This window comes from Diadema antillarum, unplaced genomic scaffold, assembly GCF_040938485.1.
Source record: "Diadema antillarum isolate AM-2024a unplaced genomic scaffold, OU_Dant_1.0 seq00000321_RagTag, whole genome shotgun sequence".
In the NCBI taxonomy this organism is placed as follows: Eukaryota; Metazoa; Echinodermata; class Echinoidea; order Diadematoida; family Diadematidae; genus Diadema; species Diadema antillarum.
Genome location: NW_027271340.1, coordinates 843552 through 864831, shown reverse-complemented (window position 1 = coordinate 864831; position 21280 = coordinate 843552). Strand labels below are relative to the sequence as shown.

At 39.7% G+C, this 21280-nt stretch overlaps 1 protein-coding gene across 4 annotated transcripts in view; it reads right to left on the bottom strand.

The window, feature by feature from the left end:
- Positions 1–1255: 1255 nt before the first annotated feature.
- The window catches only part of LOC139730576 (uncharacterized), a 71651-nt gene continuing 51626 nt past the window's right edge, over positions 1256–21280 (bottom strand). For all 4 annotated transcript variants that reach the window (XM_071641428.1, XM_071641430.1, XM_071641431.1 and 1 more), the window contains 3 exons: positions 11704–11777; positions 10343–10464; positions 1256–9207 (listed from right to left, as the gene is read on the bottom strand). In XM_071641428.1, coding sequence (XP_071497529.1) covers positions 3894–9207; positions 10343–10464; positions 11704–11777 — 5510 coding nt within the window. In that variant the 3' untranslated portion in view covers positions 1256–3893. The remainder of the gene's footprint in view (positions 9208–10342; positions 10465–11703; positions 11778–21280) is intronic.

Genomic DNA, 21280 nt, shown 5'->3' with positions numbered 1-21280 from the left:
CAAAGTTTTGGTTCTCAAAAGAAGTTCTGTCATAAATTGCATTTCCATCAAAAAAAAAGTTTAGAAATATGAGTGGCAATGCAAAAGAAGTGGAACGTTGTCATAGAGGGATTGGATATAACTAAACCCTCTTCTAACAAGGTGATTTTGCAGGTCCAACCGCTTTGTATTTCTTTGTTTTTGTACTTTTACATAATGAGAAGCCAAATGCAACAAACTGAGTGTCATGGTTTTTAGGTCTGATGATCCCATTCTACTTGAGTGGAAAACACAAATACAGTACAAATTGATATAGTGTATCATCAGCATCAATCAATACACTAGTCACGCACCAGTCAACCTGAAATTCTGTCATTCATGCAAGAAGGACACTGTTTCCACCGATGATGTTGGGAGACAGTGGCCTTTTTCCAGGAAAAAAAAAAATCACTTGGCCACATGGGTCAAAGCATTATTTTAGCATAGGTCGCAAGTTATTTGCAAAACAGATATGATTTGCCAGATTACTATGGCAGTCTGGAAAGTGTTAACGTGTAGTTCTTTATGACTAGCATCTGCTTGTCATTTCACTTCAACAAAACTTCAGATAAAGCCAGTAGCACACACCCATAACATTAAATTTGCTCTGTAATGACACTTACTGCAGTTACCTGGAAACACAGTGTGTGTTGATCTGCTTTACTACCTCCGTCGAGGAGGTCATGTTTTTGTCGGTGTTGGGTCTGTTTGTGTGCAAAATAACTCAGATACAGTAGTTGAATGGATTCGGATGAAACTTGCAGGAAAAGTTGATGACACAAGGAACAGATGATTAAATATTGGTAGTGATCCGCGGATTTTTATGAATTTTTGAAGGATTTTGTATATTTCAGCAAATAGGGTCAGTAAACTGGGGAGTTCAAGCTGCGTGTATTTGAGGTTTGCATACCCATACTTAAGTGCATGCTTGGCTCGAGGAGCCACGCAGCAGGAAGCTGATATGCCGTAAACACTTCTTAGCTTCTTTTTCTTTTTAGGCTATCATTGAGAAATTGGGCAATTTTTAGCATGCGTGTATGGATGGAAATGAGCTGCTTGTCAGAGGTCTGTGCTCTCAGAGTGCTTTTGTAGTTTGGTCTTGTTGCTACCAGCTCTCCTCCATGTTAGTTGAATAGGCAGATTGGAGAGTGAACTCAAAACTCTGCCAATACTTTACACTCTCATAATCCATGAATGACACCACACCACACAAAAACGATGGGTAAATTTTTGCACATTTTTACTCAGGGGCAAACTCTTTTTTTTTTATTGCTGTATAAGTTCACAGATTTCATTCCATTATTTGAAATAAAGTCTGAACCACCTTTTTGACACAAAAGGGAAAAAATGGGTGAAAACTTAGTAAAAGCTTAAGAGAGCTCATTCATAATTTGCATATCATATATCTGAGCTGGATTATTTTACATTACTCATTGTCTTGCAAATCTACAATATCAAAAATCTTTCAAAAGATGTGAATATGTCCCTACTATTAAAGACTCTAGTAAATGAAAAAAAAAGAAAAATACATTCTCCAGACAAAACTTTAAAGGTGAGCATTACAAAACAGAAGGGTATAAAATCTCCACAAACTGATCATGTACTCAAATTCCTTTCAACTTCGCCACAATTTACGTTCTACGGAAAATTCCCATGAGGGGTAATACCCTGATTTCTTTGAAGTGTGGGCTGCACAAAAACATTCTCATGTACAAGATGTCTTACGGAAACTGCAAATTCTGTCAGTTCTGACAATATACACAACAGCTCTATTGACAATCATGACACACTGTCATTTGTGTCAGATTAACAATGTACAGGTGTGTGTGACCAGTTGCACTGTTAGTTAAAGGGCAACCCACCTATGAGGGTGACAGAATGATGCTTGCTACTGTGCACTCCTTTGTTAGACCTGCTTGGTAAAGTATTCAGTCTTACCTATACTTCATTCAAACACAAATTATCCATAGCAAGGCAAGAGTTTCCCAAATGTTGCTGGCCTTGCAAAACAACTAGTATGGTCAAAACAGCAATAATGCAAGGAAAAGGTGTAATACATAGCTCATCACTTAATATGCATAACAGCCAGAAAAGAGCTATGAAATTGCTTCACTGATTAAAGTAGGTAACTGGTCAACTAATGAGGCTAATCAATGCTGATTGGACAGATCATGATCTTATTACATCACAGTTTAGTTTCTCATGAGTTAGATATTTAGTTCCTCACTATCAAGATTTCGTACAAGCTGTTCTAATGTCAAACACAACCTGCTGAACACTACTACCTTTTGGAGTGTGCTCCCTTAATTCCTAACACTTTATGTGTTCCGTTTAAATATACTTGTTTCATAAAGCGCCACCTTCACGTTCATTCTTGTGCCAATTTTGTTTTCTTGCAATGGCATACAGTCATAATCTTGTCTTTCAATCTGGGCAGATCACAGTGTATGCACGGTTTATGCCACTATTGCAGTAATCCCCTCGCATACCAAGTTCTATTTGGCCTTTCAAGAAATCTTTACTGAAGTAAACTACGGAAATTCATCTCGAGTCTCAAGATAAATCTGGCACTAGAGGGTTAGTATGTTGGCACTGGCTGAAAACTCAGTTATAATAATAATATTAGTTAAAATTTCAATAGACAGAGCATTGTTTTGGTAAGATTAATAGCATTCACCACTTATCTCCAAGAAAGGCATATTCAGGACTGATGAGAAAGTGACATAATTTACCCTTGCATTGCTTTACAGAGCTTCCAAAAATAGAAAACATCTGTGCAGAGAAAAGATTCACTGGAAAGCTGTGTGCTGTTGATATCTTGGATAAGCCAATCCTATGACCTGTGTAATAATCAGCTGGATGAGTACACTGTGTTTCAATGACAAATTCATGTAATTATCAAAACATGCACGACTTTGTCCTTGATCACTGACTTACAAATATGCAGACAAATCCAGTGCTGGAAATGACATGGAGGAGGTAATTACTGCTAAAAACACTTTCGTCTATCAAAACAACATAATTTATCCAACTTAAGTTCTTCATAAAAAACAAAAAAGCAAAAACAAAACAAAACAAAACAAAAGAAAACAAAAAAATCCCACCAATACCTAGTTTCCAATGTGCCCCATTAACGAGCCGCTTATGGCACATGAATAAAATCTAAGAAAAAAAAAAAGAAAAGAAAGAAGTAACATCTCGAGCAATTTTGCTCAAGGACCAGCCAGATCCAGGAGAAACTACATCATTGCACTTCTGACATACATAAATGACGAGATCGGTCAAGATATTCCACTTTCTCCTGATCATCAGTTGTACATACATATTGACAAGGCGAGTGCTTTCTCTTTTGGAGTGACATAATTCACAGTGTTGCCGATTCTGCAACACATCTGTAATCCTACATGTTCCCAGCAATGTAAGAAGCACAATGTGAGCATGTTTATCAGAATGTAACATTCAACTGCCACGTCAACCCGATTCTCACTTGGAGAAACAGAAAATGACATACACTTCATAAGACAATGTCACCACCTAACCATTTTCAAGTGTCACTGGTATATCATTCAATTTACAGAACATTGGATACCTAAAAATGAAAAAAAAGTGTCCTGGTGACCAACGATAATGAACAAATTTACATGCATGCTTATGTGCATGTATAAAATATCTGAGATCACCAAATGATTAAAATAAATAAATGCTAGATTGAACTTTGTAGATACACTATAGTTCAAATTGCAGATACTCAAACTGAATAACAGTATGGAGCACACATTACAAAAACAACATCCTGAAAAACAGAACTTCTTCATGTCAGGATTCTATTCTACATACTGCTACTTGTCACAAAGACGGCCCCGTGACGAGTGACCCTAGGGTATTCTCGGAAGGCCGGGTTTAAAGAGTGGTTTTCCCATGAGGGCAGCAGCTGGAAGTGGCATTCTGGGAGCACCAGGCAAGCGACCTGGCATGGCCCCAGGAAGCCTCATTTGCATCATTGCTTGGCCCCCTACTGGCAGACCTGCTGCACCAGCATGTATACCAGCTGCCCCTGGGGGCAGACGAACTGCACCAGGGGGAAGGCGTATTGCACCTGGAGGCATACCAACTGCGCCTGGTGGTAATCTCACTGCACCTGCAGGCAACCTCACTGCTCCATGTGGCAAGCTCCCAGCAGCACCAGGAGGCAAGCCAACAGCACCTTGAGGCAGACGAACAGCACCCGGTGGCAATCCAATTGCTCCTGGAGGAGCACCTGTCATTCCCGGCTGTACAGAGACTGCACTGTTACCAATACGAATGGCACCAGGGGGCAAGCTGGGTCCACCTCCGTGACTAGGATCTGGCATCCTTGCAGGAATTGTTGCAATGCCGCCAGGAACACGTACGTGCATAGAAGGTCCAACTCCTTGTAGACGCATCTGAAGGTGAGCACTTGTTTCTGGCATTTCTGCAGGTCCTGGTGTTCTGATCGGCAAACCATGTCTCTGTAGTGATACACCCATTTGACGCAAAGCCAATTCTGGAGACAAAACTGCAGGTCGGCCTACAACAGGTGCCATAGCAGGTGCCATAGCGCGCAATGGAGGTCTAACCATTGCTTCTGCTGAATGTAACGACAATGGCGTACCGACTTGTGGGTATCTGGTGGGCCTAATCATTGGTGATATTGATGGTCTTGGTGGTACTTCTGGTGCAGCTGATGTATTACTAGAAGTACTTCCTGGTGAGGATGAGCGAATCACACCATCTGCTGGCATTGGTATCTCAACACTTACAGGAACTCCTCCTATACTTATTGATATTGGCACCATAGGCCGCGGGCTCGGCGATCCATGACTTTCAGATACAGGAGTATGCCTGGGTGACTTTGCATTGTTGGGTGTTTCAGGACGATTACTTTGTAGCACAGGTGCTGGGGATATTGCAGGATGGTTTTGAGAGTCATTATCACTTGAAGGTATGGCATCCTGTTTAGGTGAACGTGCAGCGACCAAATCTGCAGAAACAGGTCTAGCAGGCTGAGGTGATGGTATAGAAGGCCTGGCAAAAGAAGTCTGAGGTGATATCACTTCCCTTGCATAAACTGGGGGAGTAGGAGCCCTAGCACTTGGTGGTCTTGGTCCGACCATAGATAAGCCGCGTGGTCTGGGAGATAAAAGTGAGCTCGCTGGTAAAGCAGACCTCATTTGTACAATACCTCCAGGAAGAACAGATGTAGCTGGAAGTCCAACAGGGAGAGCTGCACGCTGTACCGCACCTGGATGAAGTGATACAGGAATTGCTCCAGTTGGCACACCAACACCAGGAACTCTTGGAATAGCTGCGAGACGAATGCCTGGCTGCAGGCCTGATGCAGGTATGGCTCCAGCTGGAATTCCTCCTGTGGCAATCCCACCTGCCGCTAATGCTCTAGCAGGCACAGCTCCAGGTGGCAAAGCTCCCACTGGCAAAGCTCCTGCTGGTAGCGCTCCTACTGGTACTGCTCCTGCTGGTACTGCTCCTGCCGGTACTGCTCCCGCTGGTAATGCTCCCGCTGGTATTGCTCCTGCAGGCATTGCTCCAGATGGCAGTACTCCAGCTGGTACTGCTCCTGCTTGAATTGCTCCAGCTGGTATTGCTCCTGGTATAGCTCCTGCTGGTATTGCTCCTGCTGGTATTGCTCCTGCTGGTATTGCTCCTGCTGGTATTGCTCCTGCTGGTATAGCTCCAGCAGGAAGTGCCCCAGGAGGGATTGCCCCTGCCTGGGGTGTCCTAACTGGAATGGCACCTGCCGGTAATGCTCCAGCAGGCACCACACCACCTGCAGCCTGCATTGCTTGTAAAGCTTCGTGAGACACCGAAGCAGGAACCATTGCACGGGGTACAGCTGAAGTAACAACATTCCCTGGCTGGAGTGCTCCTAAAGCAGAACTGACTTGCAGTTGGACACCTTGTAATGGGGCAGATCCTGGTCGTAACCCTGCAGGAACCATGCCAGGCAAGCCAGCAACAAGTTGGGATGATTCCCCTCTTGCTTGCAACATTTCTGGAGTAATGACGGGTGTCATGACCCGTAAAGCATCAGCTCCTGGAACACCAGTTGGAGTCATTGCCCTGATTGCACCACCTAAACCTACTTGTAAAGGTATTCCTCCAGGTACAGGAACACCTGCCTGCAGAGCTAATCCTTGGCCAGGTACAGGTACAAGCTGCATTGGAGACACTGATGAGGTTGGTGGAGTATGAACACGTACATACTGCACACCCATGGGACTTGCAACTGGTACTGGCGTATTCGGACGAATCATTGGCATTTGAAAGACCATTTGAGGGCTACCAGAAAGTTCAGAGCCTTGAAGATGGGGGGATTGTGCAGGAAGTGGTGATGGATGTGATGATGAACGTGATGCTGGTCGAACTTCCATCTCTAACTGCTGCTCCTGCTGGCCAGGTACATCCTGTAGTGGATGGCCTGGATGTATTGGACCAATGAATCCTGGAGGTCTACTGGGCTCATCTTTGTCATCATCATCTTGTCCCTGGCTAGCCTGACTAGTCTGTTCCGGTAAACTCATGAGTTGAGGCTCAGGGAATCTCTGAACCACACCATGACCAATTTGAGGAACATGGGCCCGTATGAACCGTCCACCTGCAACTAAACCTTGCTGGGGGATTAGTACTGGACGAGGCACACCTATTGGTTGTGGCAACACCTGGGGTATACGTGCCAATGCAGGCCTATGGCAAACAAGATGCTGAGGAACCAGAGTAGGTTGTGGAACAACTGCTTCTACATGCTGCTGAAGTCCAACTTCTTGCCCCATTATCTGCTGCTGATGTGGCTGCTCCATCTGAATTGAGTGCTGAGATTCCTGATTACCTTGGCCACTAACTTGCCCCTGAGCTTGCATCAGCTTTTGCTGTACATGTAACCTTGCCTGCTGCTCCAGCTGCTTGTACTTTTCCATTTCTTCGGGTGGTATTGAAACAGGGCCATCCTCTTCTGATTTTTCTTTGGGCGTATCTTGCTCTTTTTTCAAATTGGGTGCATGCGGCACTTTGAATGTATCTTCTTTGCTGTCGCTTGCCTCATTTCTTGTGAATGCAGCATCACTAGTCGCCCCATTCGATGAACCTTTGAAAGCACAGCTCCCATGAGGGGTTTGGGACTCTTGCTTGATTTCAACTTTGGTTTGAGCTGGCGGAGAATCAGGCACTGGCTTCCCAGATATATGTGTTTTCCCCGTTTTACTTTGTTTGACAATAAGTCCTTTGCCTTCAGGCAATTGAGTCTTATCCTCAACACTAGAGAGGTTATGAATCAAATCAGACAATTTTGTTTTGCCTGTGGTGGATGTTGATGGTTTGTCAGTCTGCAGGGATGGATCGCTAGCTTTGCTTTCTTTGAGAGCTTGTCGCACCCATTCCTTTAGAGCCACACAGCTGCCAGCACGATCTGTTGCTTTCAGCTTGGGTGCATCCTCTTTGATTTTGTCAAGGATGCTTGCCTTACTCCTGTCAGGTTTTGGCGATCTACTCCTTGATCGTGAGTGACTGTGTCTGTACCTTCGTGGCGATCGAGAAGCACTACGACTGTGTCGCGATCGCTTGCTTCTGCTGCGATCTTCATCGCTATAGCTATCACTACGATAACCTCGCTCTCTCCTAGAGGACCTTCCTTCCCTATCTGAATATGAGGAGTAGCTTGAAGATCTGTGCCTCCTGCGAGAACTCCTGGATTTGTGATAGTCTTCATCACTGTATGAGCTCTTCCTACGTCTGCGGTCATCATCGGAGCTGTACTCACTGTCTGAATACCTACTCCTTCTCCTCTTTGAGTGCCCTGATCTGTAGTCATCATCAGAGCTTTCATGTCCTCTTTTGTGTCCTCTGCTGTCCTTTGAATCCCCATGACTTCGCTTTCTGTGCTTCTTTTTCCTATGCCGCTTGTTTCGTTCTGAGTTATCTGAGTCATAGCCAGAACCATGAGAGTGGCGACGCTTTGACCTTTTTTTCTTTTTGCGTTTTTTCTTCTTTTTCTTTGAACTTTCAGATTTATGTTCACCATTTCTCATGGAAGAAGTGCCCCGACCACTGGACTTTGACTTGTCTTTTCCAAGAATGCTTTTAAAGTCATATGATAGTGGGTTCACACTATAGGAGAGAGCAGGAGAAGCCTTGGTGAATACTACCAGATCAGTAGGCCATGGAAGAGTAGTTTTGTAATCTTTACCAAGAACTGCTAGATAGCCTGCCTCGACAGCATCCAATTTGACAGGCCACGAGATTCCTTTCTGTTCACTCTCGAGAGCCGCTAAAGCTTCATTCTCATGACGCTTATAGAATTCTTCTAAACTCTCAGTCACCTCTCCGGCATTTGGAGCAGTTTCCAATTTACTATCAACCTCACCAACAACATCCTCATTTTTCCCAGCTGCATCCACAACTTTTGATGACAAAGTTTCATTCTGTGGGCTGTTCTTAGGTTGAGTTGCTAAACTGCTTACACTAGTGTCTTCTTTGTCAGCAGCCTTTCCTTTGATGAGGCTTTTGCCAAGAGGACTATGATTTTCTGTCGGTTTGCTTCCAGCCTTGACTTCAGAGTCCTTTGGGACAATTTTAGTCTCAGTACTGCTTTCACTCAAGTTCTTACAATTAGTACTGTTCGGAGGGAATATGACCTTAGAGTCTGCCTTAATCTTATTCAGTTTGGAGGGCAAAGCACCCTCTACACTGCTACTCTTTTTCAGGATTTTGTTCCCACCCAATTTACCATTGTTCTCTGCACTGGATTCAGATTTTGTCTTCTCAGACGGAGTGCTCACTTTGGGGCTTTTCTTCATGGTAATCTCTGGGGTCACTTGCACTGATCCTTGCACTGATTTCCCCTCGGCCTGCTTGCGATCATGCTTTGCCTTCTTTCCCTTGCTGGCTTTGAGACCGTCGGTGATCTGTGTGTCTGTGTTGCGCGTGATGCGGAAGACTGACCTCTGGCTGATGTTCACTGGGATGGTGTTTTGTTTGCCTCCACTATCATTTTCCATTGAAGCCGAGGCTGCCTTGGGACTTTGGGAGAGACCACTCTGCTTCTTTGGATCGGGCTTGTTGGGAGGGGTACCTGCAGCTCCAGAGTCACTGGTGGTCTGGCCACCACCTCCTTTAACACCTGACTTGGTGCTGGATCTGGTCACTCTCTCTCCAGACCTGCACAGACAACAATAGTAGAAATGTACTTGAGCAAGTAATAACGGCATCACTATCATACACATTTCACATGATTAATCTATGTCCTTCAACTTTAATGTCTTCAAGATGTCTTCACGATAACATTCACAATGTGTGCTTTCAGTAATGCATGTGTTTATATTATTATATATATACATATATCATGTTCACATAATTGAGGGTATCGCCAATACGTAGGTGCCGTGCGCAGAGCAGCGTTTTAGATGCATTATGGGATAGCTCATGTGGCAAACTAGCCCCGGTTTTGGCTGTACATGCACTTACAACACGCTCTGTCTTTACAAAGAGGTATTTTTTGTTGAAGATTTCTTTGCTTTCCATCATGTGACCAACACATTGAAGCCTTGCAGTAGTGAACCATGACTTTAGTGACTGCAAATCAGTAAAGCTTAGACACTTTCAACTCTTTTAAGCTGAATTATAGCCAAGAAAAAAAGGGCTAACAACGGAAAAGCAGACAAAGAACTCCATAGAATCATATGGGAACTGCGACTCGCATTAGACAACCGGAAGCGATCAATGGACCGAGGAATCCCACAGTGCACCTGTGACAGAGCTCTTTAGCGTGCGCAGGAGTTTTATACGTCCTTGGCAATAGCGAGAATTATGAGTACAATAAGAAATGTAGTACATTCATATATGCTCTACAATGTTTAAAGCTTGAGTTCTTGAATATTCGCACATTTCTTCAGTTCTTATCTCAGTTTCTAGAGTTCTGGGGATTAAAAAACAAACAAACAAATATGGATATACATTTCAACAAGACAAGCAAGCAATCACTTCCACCCAGGATGATGGACATAGATAATAGCCTTCATTGCACAAAAGCTTCACAACTGCATGTAAATACTGTAAAATGAGGAATGTTCGTGTGCATTTTAATTTTGCGCATTTCGCGACAGCCAAAATTCGCGAAATTAAAATGCACGCAAAATTTCTTGTCTACACTACATTGTATATGCATTGAATGTTAGAGCCACTCGCGAAAATTTCATACCGCAAAAAAGGCCGTCAGCTCCAATTCGTGAAAATTTCATGCCACGAAAATATCATGTTTTACAGTATAAAGTGAGCAAGACGTGGAAACCATTACCGTTTCTCCGATGACTTGTCGGGCCGTTTCTTGGAGTCAGCAGCTGGAGGAGCAGGTGCTTCCTGCTTGGTCGTTCCTTTACCTGTCTTGCCTGCAGATGCCTTCTCCTTGCTCTCCTCAACCTGTTCAAGGCCAATCACGCAGGGACACACAATTGACCAACAATCATTTTAATCACTCTCCACTTCATACATAGTCATTTGAAAGTACTTCTTGTACTGCCATGCCCAAGGCTTAATTACTCTCAATATCTCTGTCATAGCTATCTCTACTCTTAGTAATCCTGATTCAGGAAAGGTATCAACCTGCTGAACACAGCTGCTCTTGTCATATCATAAGAAAATGAATGAACCAATTAATAAATTAATGGTAAAGAGCAAATTAATAGATACACAGTAGATAATGGGGAGCCTTCCATTCTTGTTTTGCTTTCTATTGTTAGTGGGTAAGGTATCATGTTTCTTGTTTTTCATGTTATCACATATGCAATAGCCCGAGTTGGGAAGGCCATCCACTTTACGACGGAAGAAATGTGCTCATAAACAAAGGCAGAAAACCTTCACAGATATTGTATTTGGTTACTCTAATGTGCTGCATTTGGATGAAATGATATTGCCAACAAGAATTAAATTTCAATCCAGTTCATCTCTTTTTTCTAACTGGACTATTGATATTAACGGAACAAGTGGGTTTTTAGATGTTTGCATATGTATGTATGTATGTATGTATATATGTGTGTGTGTGTGTGTGTGTGTGTGTGTGTGTGTCATGTACTGACATAGCACTAAATTTCCAAGAGATTTGAGTAATGTGGACAGTAAACTACAAAGAAGTAGACATTCTGCTTCAGCCCCAGTTTGTTTACAGTTTGCTATGTGCGCAAAAGGACTGACAACCAAAACAAAGACTAGTATGACATGACCACAAGGCAATAGAATATTCAAATCTGGATTAAGAAATACTCTACATATACACATCCTCCCTGGCAAAGGTTAATAATGAAGTCCAATCTTAAAGAAATAAAATATATATACATATTACTTATGAATCTAAAATGCATATATTCACCAAATTTTATGAGAAACCTTGTTTTGTTCATATTTATTCATGTTGTTCTGTTTTGATACCATGAACCCAGAAAAAGGCATAGCAGTTTAGCATTTGAAATTTTCACAGCAATTGAAGACCTCAAGAGAGAATTGCACATACCACAAAGCTGCCACTGCTCAAAGGCATGGCAATTTAATAACATTTTGAAAGATTCATAGAAATTACAGAGTAGATTCATAGAATTAAAAAGGAACTCATCCAGAAGGACTTGCTGTGAGAGTGACAGCAGGTCAACTTTCTAATTTCCTCACCTGACCAGACTTGTGCTTCACCTGACCGCCGCTCTCCCGGCCTCCCCTCTGCGCCGAGGCTCTCTTGCTTGGCTCTACGGAGGGAAGAGAAAGATGGGCTAGCTGCGTTATTTCACAGCATCCAGACACCTCTATCTGACAATTTGCCACATGAGAACGACGGATGAAACAAAAAACTGCTTTGCAGAATGATACTCGTTTGCAATTCAGTGATGGACTGTGTGTTGCAACATGGAAGCTTTGACATGATGTTTATAGGAGTGAACATATTTGACAATGGATACATACCATGTATATTCCAGGAGTGCATATGTATGTACATACAGAATACATACATACACATATAAACACATACAAATACACACCCCCACATGTATAAGTACACATAAATGTCTGTATACTTACTGAAGCGCTTGTGACATGCACATTAGATTTTCTAACTACACTGGAGTTACCCAACAGCCACTGCAAGCACTGTGCTAGTGAATCACTACAGCACACAGGCAAAATATATTCTTCACATTGTGTACATTTTTTCCTACTAATGCTAAATGATGCAGATGAGCATCATCACCATCACCATCTCTCTCTCTCTCTCTCTCTCTCTCTCTCTCTCTCTCTCTGTCATGTTACTTTCTTGCTAACTGTTCCCATCGTAACATTAATTCCACAGCTTGTCCTTCATATTGGTACAAGTATGAAATACCTTCCTAAATGGTAAATACTTTGCAATGTATTAAAAATGAAAATATAAGTATGTATGGCGAGGTGCTCAACTTAACTTCTAAATGCCTGTTTAATAGGTGATTTGGAATTATGACATAGATCAATTGTTAGAACAATCAACCACCTGACGTTAGGGGTTATAAGATTTCTTTGTGTAGTACATGTATAAATTACTTCTTACGAAGGTGTATTCTTCAGTGTACCATTCTTTTGAAAAGTGATATTGGCATTGCAATCCATATGATTGGTATATTATTATTTTCCTTCTTTTTTTTTTTATCAATTCAAGCTATGAATATGGCAATACATGCAGCCAAGACTTTTGGGCCAATCTGGGCAAAGTAATCATACAGCCACTGGGAAATCCTCCTCTGTGTATATGGATGTATTTAGATCTCATATGGAGTATTAACATGCTGGAGTAAAAGTCTTATACCATCAGCAATGCATGGCATTGGTATGACGACACACAATGGCAAGTGGTGCATTCACCTTTCAGCAGGGATGGTTACAAGCAGAATATTGAATATGAGTTATGACATATGCCAAAAACACATAGACATAAAATGCATTCATCCATGATGCATGCAAACATAACCCTGCAGTCAACTTCCTCATACATGTCTTTGTTACCAAATCTGCCTCTTTTTCACTCGTGTTGGGTCTGTCGGCTCAGATTCAGAAAAGATATCGACGTAAGCCACTAGCGTTTACCAATGTACTCCAATTGTTCTGATGCAGAAGGTTATGATTAAGTGTTATCTTATCATCTCAAATGATTATTGCAGGCAAAGTATCCATAGGGGTAGAGTCCTTACTGTATGCTCTTTACAGCTTTACATTTATGTGATAAGCTCCACTTTTTGCATAACTTTGGTTCATGAGTTGCCTTTCATTTCATTTAACCCATGAAATCCCAAGGAAAATTTGCAGCAGAAATTATCATTTTGTCATATTAGTGAACTGAATTCAACTGCACACCTTTACACTGAAAAAAGATTAGATGTACCTGATGGTCAAGTAAATCTGCATAATATCAGTACAAATTTGTAAAAATGTTGGCAATTTGAGAAAGAAGCAGGAATTCAGGAAGCAATTAGAAATCTAGCAAGTAAGAGGCATTGACAATTTCTGCTACCAAAACAAAAAATTATGCATGAACAATAATGAAGTGCTCAAATGAGAGAGCATTTTCACTCTATCTTATGGAACTTTGGCAATGAATACTGGTAATGAAAATTAGAATAAAAATACAGCTCGCCAAACCACAGAAAGTTGTCTCTCTGACTTGATGGGATACTGTTACTAGTATTAATATGGAGGTTGAATTACCGACACATTTCTGTTACAGCTTCATGAAGAGTATATCCCGAGTAGAATGTTATGACAGTCAGTTTGAACAAACTTGGAACAATATTACAAATTTATGTTATGGCCATTAAAATGTTAGGGAGTTATCTTGAATTGAAAATTTTCTAGCTTCAACTGAGCCCTTACTTCATCAGTAACCATCATTTCCTTGCAATGAATTTTTGTCTGGAAAAGATGACATGTCTGTGACTAACGTAAGATAATATTTCACAGACATCTAAAATATCTGAGTGAATCATTTACTGGTAAATCAAAATCTATAACTTCTATCTAAAGCTACTTGTTCAGGTGGCAATATTCCAGGTCATTGCATGAAGAAGAAAAAAAAAAAAGACATTCACGAGCCACTAAGGTCCTCACTCCAAAGAATCAAATAATATGCTATTCAAGAACATGAGCACTTCAACACTATGCAAAATAACAGTTCTACCCATCCACTGTACATGTCTCCATTGCACACTTCAACATGTATGTTGTTCAGACAATTCATACATATCTATACATATATGTCGGCATAGATATGGCCTTTCAGAGGCAGACCACAAAACTGTAGTCTCATTAAAAATTCCTTCCATGCCAAGACAACAGTACTACTCTATAAAAAAAAAAAAGATCTGCTATCACAAACATCATCCAAGGATCAGCAAAAAAGAGTTCTAAAGGTACAAAACTAGGCAGTCACATGACAGGGATTGAGAATAAAATTAAAACAAAACAAAACCAAAATCAAATAATGTCATGCAGAATTTCATACATTGGATATATACCCCTCATTCCTAGATGTGAAGACAAGACAATGCTATATTACCTGTTACTATCAAAATAAGGATGATTATTTACACAAAAAGCCATTCAAGTTGCTCCAGATACTGCCCCTAATCTCAGAATTTGGGAACATTTAAACACAGGGACTACATATTGGTACAAAAAAAAAAGAATGATTTTGAGATAAATGGATTAAATGATGTCTAGTAGTAAAGCAATGTCAAGAAATTAAAGATGGTTCTTAAACCCCTAGATGAGGGTATAACAATTCCTGTTCCCTCAATGAATAACTGGTTGTCAACAATGGTTTCTTCATGTTTTGTTTGTTTTTTATCTATTTAATGTTTCAACACTTCAACCTATGAAAAATATAGAGAAATCATCAGCAAAGGACACTACACAGAGCATAATATATTTAAGCATATGTAGCAGTAGGAAATGGAATAATGTAGAGGCTGACATCACTGAGTTTTTGTGAGCTGGACTCAGAATGAATATCACAAGTGCTTTACCAAGCAGCTACAAGAAAGACCCATTTACTGATGTATAATGTTTATAGACCTACGTTCTCCAGCCATTAATGGTAGCAATTGTTCACCTTCTCCCAATAGACACATATCAATGTTTGGAATCAAGCTAATGAGGATAAGCTGTTGCTATGACAGTCAAGCCTCTGGCAAATTTTAAAGGAACAATCTGTTCTATGCTATTGGTATGGGTAAGCTTGGAATATATACATTGTATATGTCAGCAGATATATTTCAATGGGCCTAGAGCAGTCTCAGCACATGCTCCTAGTGACAAAATATGTCATTATTGGGCCACATTAGCAGACAGAAAATGGCACCCTTGCTTGCCCAGAAGATGCCTCACAAATTTGTTAGTGAAGAACATATACAAATTTGGGTTTGTTCTGACAAAGTGAGCTTGATTTTAAAGGAAGTTGTTGTCACATGGTTGCCATATGCTCTTATTTCAATCTGAAACTGCAGTTTATTCTAGATATAAACAAATCAAGAGAGAGCACTTTTGTTTGAAGAAAAAAAAAACAACCAATGTATACAGCAAATATTTAATCAGCTCGCATTATACTTTTGCAAGGAGAAATCAAATGATCTGGGAATTTTCTTTTGAGTTTTTTTAGTTCATGTGGCCTCATCATGTCACATGAAATGACAAACACCCTGCAATTTGTGTATGAAGATCTCTTTCTGATCAACAGCTAGACTTTGATATGTTCTCTCGATGCGAGTTTGCAAATCTAGTTTTAGTTTTGTTAATAAAAATGATTTCATGTGTAACAAGGTGAAAACATATACTCCTTGTTGAAAATTATCACACAGTATGAGTAAATAAAACTGCCAAAACTTGATGAAATTTTTGATATCAGGCACGAGTACGACAAACCACGGGCTTGTATAAGAACATGGATAACAAAAGCAATTTTCTGAGGCCAAATTAATCTAAATGCTAAAACTTGGCTTGGGGTTGGCAGGACATGTCAAGAATGGTATCATTTTTCCTGATTCAGACCAGCATTTCTGTTACTTCATGACCACTTTTTTCCCTAGTACCAGTACATGATCTTTGTAAACATGTATACTTGTCTATAATGTCATACATTTTCAGTGTTTCTATAACAGGGGCATACATATGAGAGCAATAAAACTACTTTCTTGGAGATCGTACACCTTGCAAATAGAATTGGGTCAATCATCTTTTGAGGATTACCACTTTTCTTTTTTAATGTAGACTTGCAGTGTTTGTAGTGAGATTAGAAATCGTGAAATCCACTGTTACCAGGTTCAAGCCATTGAAGTATAAGATATGGTATCTGGGTTGTGGGCATGATACAAGTACATGTACATTTACTATCACCCTAAACCAATGTTTTATCCATTTATCAACCCTCTACTAGGACAGACATGAGCAAATGAAATTGACATATCGCAAGTGAGTGGCTATAAAAGATATTGAGATACCTCCCTGTATTATTGATGGAAAACAAAACAAACACAAAGACAAGCAAACAAGCAAACGAAAGCGTAGGCATTACATATCCTATGTGGATTTATTAGCCATGATGAACTTGCAATGCTAAGATTGATTTTCATCACTGCGTTTCAAGTGACATGAGGCACCATAGGCATGCTTTACAGGCAGGTGCTTAAATCAGCATTTACTCTGATCAAGCAATGTCATATCATACATTGTGACATTCAATTGATTTCTTTTTCTTTTTCATTTAAGCAGGGAAGAGCATATAAATGCCATGAAAAGGTAGCTAGCCAACTCTCTTCAGGACTGCAAACGCACCATATACATTAAAAAATGATGGACAGTTCGTAGTCTACATGTGTTCATCTCGCATGGACACCAGAAATGTTGTCAGAAGACAGTGACACACCATCTTCAACCCTCGGTGGCATAGCACAGCACCAAAAACCAATACCCTGTAGAAAAGGGAAGCACTCTAATGCAGTTTTCAACATGCTTCAGGCAACCAAAACAGTGTGCAGAGGTTGGCATGTGTCACCAGTTTGCTGGCAAGACATTTACTCAAACTGCCCCCAACACACAGTCTGATGCCAGTAACTACAACTATGAAACCTAAACCATGCAATGCAACTATAAAAATCAAGCCATACAAATTAATCAATTTTTGTACCCCCCCCCCCAAAAAAAAGAAGAAGATAATTTTGAATGAATGAAACTGAGTATTGCATTGGCAGCTATGGCTATGATATGCCAGGCATCCCCTCCCTCCCCCCCCCCCCCAACATTTGACTGATAAATAGAGAAAGAATGCTATGCTAATCTACACTTCACACATGTTTCTGACACCCGAAGAATCATTAAAAGAAAAAAATAATTCTGCTTAAAAATTAACTATTGCCACCTACTGCTGATTAATCAAAACAAATCACTTCATGTCTGGCAGTGTTTCTGAACTGTGTTTGCAGAATTAAATTCTTCTACTTCCAGTTTTTCAGTCTGGATTTTATGTCGGTAGACAGACTGATCTCATTAAGTTATTATATGAAATCTAAGAACAAATTCCTTGTTCAAATTGGTCCATCATGAACTCTGATATTCCCTATGACAACAAAATGTACTTTGTAAGAATTGGCCAAAATTCATATTGAGTGTCCTATCCTATCGTGGTGCCATCACATTCAAAACACAAATATATTATAAAACAGGTATCCCCTCTAGTGAGGAAATTGAGACATTTTTGTCCACTATCCTTAAGTATACTGTCATGCAACAGAGAAACAGTTTCAAATTAAGGAGCTCATTGTAATCTTAAAACATTTTATTAAAGAGTTGAAAATTTTCTACTTTTAGATTGCAAAGATATAACTACACTAGGCATTGCAAAAATGTTAACCATTGTGTTTAAAAATATATAAGAAAGATTATACAATCTACAATAATCTAAATTTCATAACAGCTGCACTCAGGAAAAGGTTTTGGCAAATCATTGCTTGGCTAGGCTGGTGAATGTGGTAACTGCATATTATATGCAATGATTTTGTCTAAGATTTTTTGTAGAGAAGCAGGGAGCTGGCTGGCACGCTTTCATAAGCATTTAACACTTCGCAGAGGTGAGTTTCATCTCAAATGATACAAGCAAGTAACATAAACTGTGCACTTCCAAGAATACAACATAACTCAGGGAATACTGCCTCACTGTACTGGAATCAACACAAGCTGTATTCAAATTCAGCCCCGCAGAAATTGGGTATACAGTTTTGCGTCCAGGGATATAAGAAAAGTAAATGTATGTCAGATGATAGATGATAAGGCCAACAGACTGTGGAGGAAGAAAGAGGCAACTGAACCAGAGGGAGATCATTCATAACATGCAGGACTTACTTCCTTTTTATCTTTTCTTCTTTTCTTTCTCTTTTTTTTTTTGGTGTGTGTGTGTGTGTATTATTATATTTGTTAATGCACCGTGCAAATAGGCATGCTACATGAAGCATAACAAGAGTACTGGTATCACAATGATTTAAAAAAACGAAAACAACAACAACAAAAGCTCATCACAAGATATGGCTCTGCTCTCCGCACTCCTGTGGGGGTTAAAAAAAAAGGACAATAAAAATTCATCGAGTTCACACACTTGCAGCAGGGACAGTTGACCATCTTTCTTCCCTGGTACAGGAATATACACACAAAACACACACACAAGTGGACTATTTACTATTATATAACAACATGGTATAGTATAGCCAATACGGGACATATATTGTCTCATATTTACCACACAGCTTCCCCACAAATACACAATGTCTGAGTGAGAGACACAACTTTTGAGACATGATGCAGTGACCATTAATTAGTGGTGCCTGGGTGAAATGTATTACGTCTACTGACAGATGAAGTAGAAGGAAAAAGAAATAACTAAATGAATACTGGGATACAAACTTCTATTTCCATGCAAATATTTAATAAATCCCAAGAGACAGGGGAAAGAGAGAGAGAGAGAGAGAGAGAGAGAATGAGAGTAATGAAATACCACCACAACTCAGACATTAACATCAACAACATGCTTTTCTTCTGGTCCCTTGAAGTACGATCTATTCTGCATCCATTCTGTAACAAATGACCATTAGTAAACACACGTGCACGTACAGACATACATGTTCATAAGATTATTTTGCTATGGAGTGCTCTACATATATAAGGAAGATTAAATGGAATTGCAAACTATAGTTTAAGGGAAGCCCAGGGTATACACCTCAAATTAGCTAGGTATCTTTTTTTTTATTATTATTTCAGATACACTACCCATAATATCAATAATGATGATGGTGTGTTCATTATGCAATCACCAAAAGAGGCACACGTAAGTATCATTTATTGACAGCATGCAGAATTCACAAAAGCAAAGCAACTTGTCGTATATCTAAAATTTTGAAAAATAACCAGACTTGAATGAGACATTGTAGTACAAAGTTATCCTAAAAAGTGCTCATAATACATCTGCTGTTCCATGTTAACCCTTTTTAGATTTAGTGAGATGAAAGAATTCACTGATTGAAAAACTTATTAAAGATATGTAAACGCAACAAGAAAATAAAGAAGACACGTGAAACACAAGTAGTCTCCTCTGATTCAACACATGCAATAATGTGGTGCAACTGCCACAGAAACAAATACGCTTCTCATGCAGCCTTTTTTTTTTTTCTGCACTTTCAAAATGAAACTCAATGCATGCTGAGAGGAATGCCAACAGCGCTTGTGCTGTTGTGAGAGTTGTGCGTGCACAGTACAACAGCAGAGATAACACAATATGGAGATGTTACGGTCATTTTCTCATCTGTGAATTCTCGCTGCTTCTAGCATCATTCACAATATATAAAAAGAAAATAAATCCCTCTATAAAATGCAGAATATAATAATGCTAATGTATTGATCACTGGTGCAAAACGATTCACAGGAAAACTGTGGTGAGCATATCATTCAGATTACTTAATAATTCAAATCTATCCTTCTCTCTCTCTCTCTCTTCCCCTCATTCCTTCTTCTCTCCTTCTCTTCCTCTTTCATTCTGCACGTCTATCATGATCTACTTTGTGTGAATAATGCATCTTACTCTCCAAGAAATGGCTACAAATTTGCACTCTCCTTGAATTTACATGAAAGCATTCAATACATGATTTAACATGGCTTCACTTTACAATTTATAAAGTGTATTAGCTGATTTTGATACCATTATGTCTAATATATAAGAAAGAGAACCAATGTAACAAATCATCAAACTTATGTTCAGCAAATCGACAGTCCATGACAAGAAAAAAAAATGAGGCAAATATGAAAATGATACAGATACACTGAAATGATATAATATACAGTACAGGTATCCAAAATGAAAAAACATTATCATAGTGATGACAGATTATATACAACATGAAAATGTCATCAACACTTCCAACTTCATGGAGCGATAAAATGAAGTGAAATGTTGGTTAATCCATGAAAAATTAAGCTTTGGCCTTTACTTGTTAAACAGATACATACAGATACAATAAAATGTATCACATCATACATTTCTTCTGGTTTTTTTTTAAAGTAATGTTCATGTTTACATGATTTAGTAACAAACAAAAGTGAACAAAATGTGAAGTTTGAATATTCCATTGGCGAATTAATTTCAAAAGCCTTTTATAAATTATTACAATTATATTAAAATCAGTAAATACTAAGCACAATTTCATATCATCTCTAGATCCCATCTATGTCATGGCATTATGTAATCTACTGGTAGGGCAGTTGAAAACTAGTTTATTCCACATAAGGATGAAGTCTGAACTTACTTTAGGTATTAATGGTTGTGCTTGCTGCAACACATTACTTGCATGAATTCAGAATAAATCAAACACAATATCTCTTTGGAAAAAATCTTTTACCACAGCTACATAGCAGCTTTCAGGCATGAAACAAGAGCAATTTCTTTTAAGTAACTTGAAATACATGTATTAAATGACTGCAGAATGTAAAAGGAAGTTGGGAGTGATTTGTTAATTTTTTTTGACAGAACAGCAACCAATTACAGATATCACCTTTATATAGATGGGAAATGATTTAAAGAAATCAAATCTAATGAGCCATACTCACAGGCACACCCCAGAGTTGGAAAACAAGACCAGTGTAAGGATAAATAATGTGGATGAATGTAGTGAATGGTGAACGATTTAAAAATGAA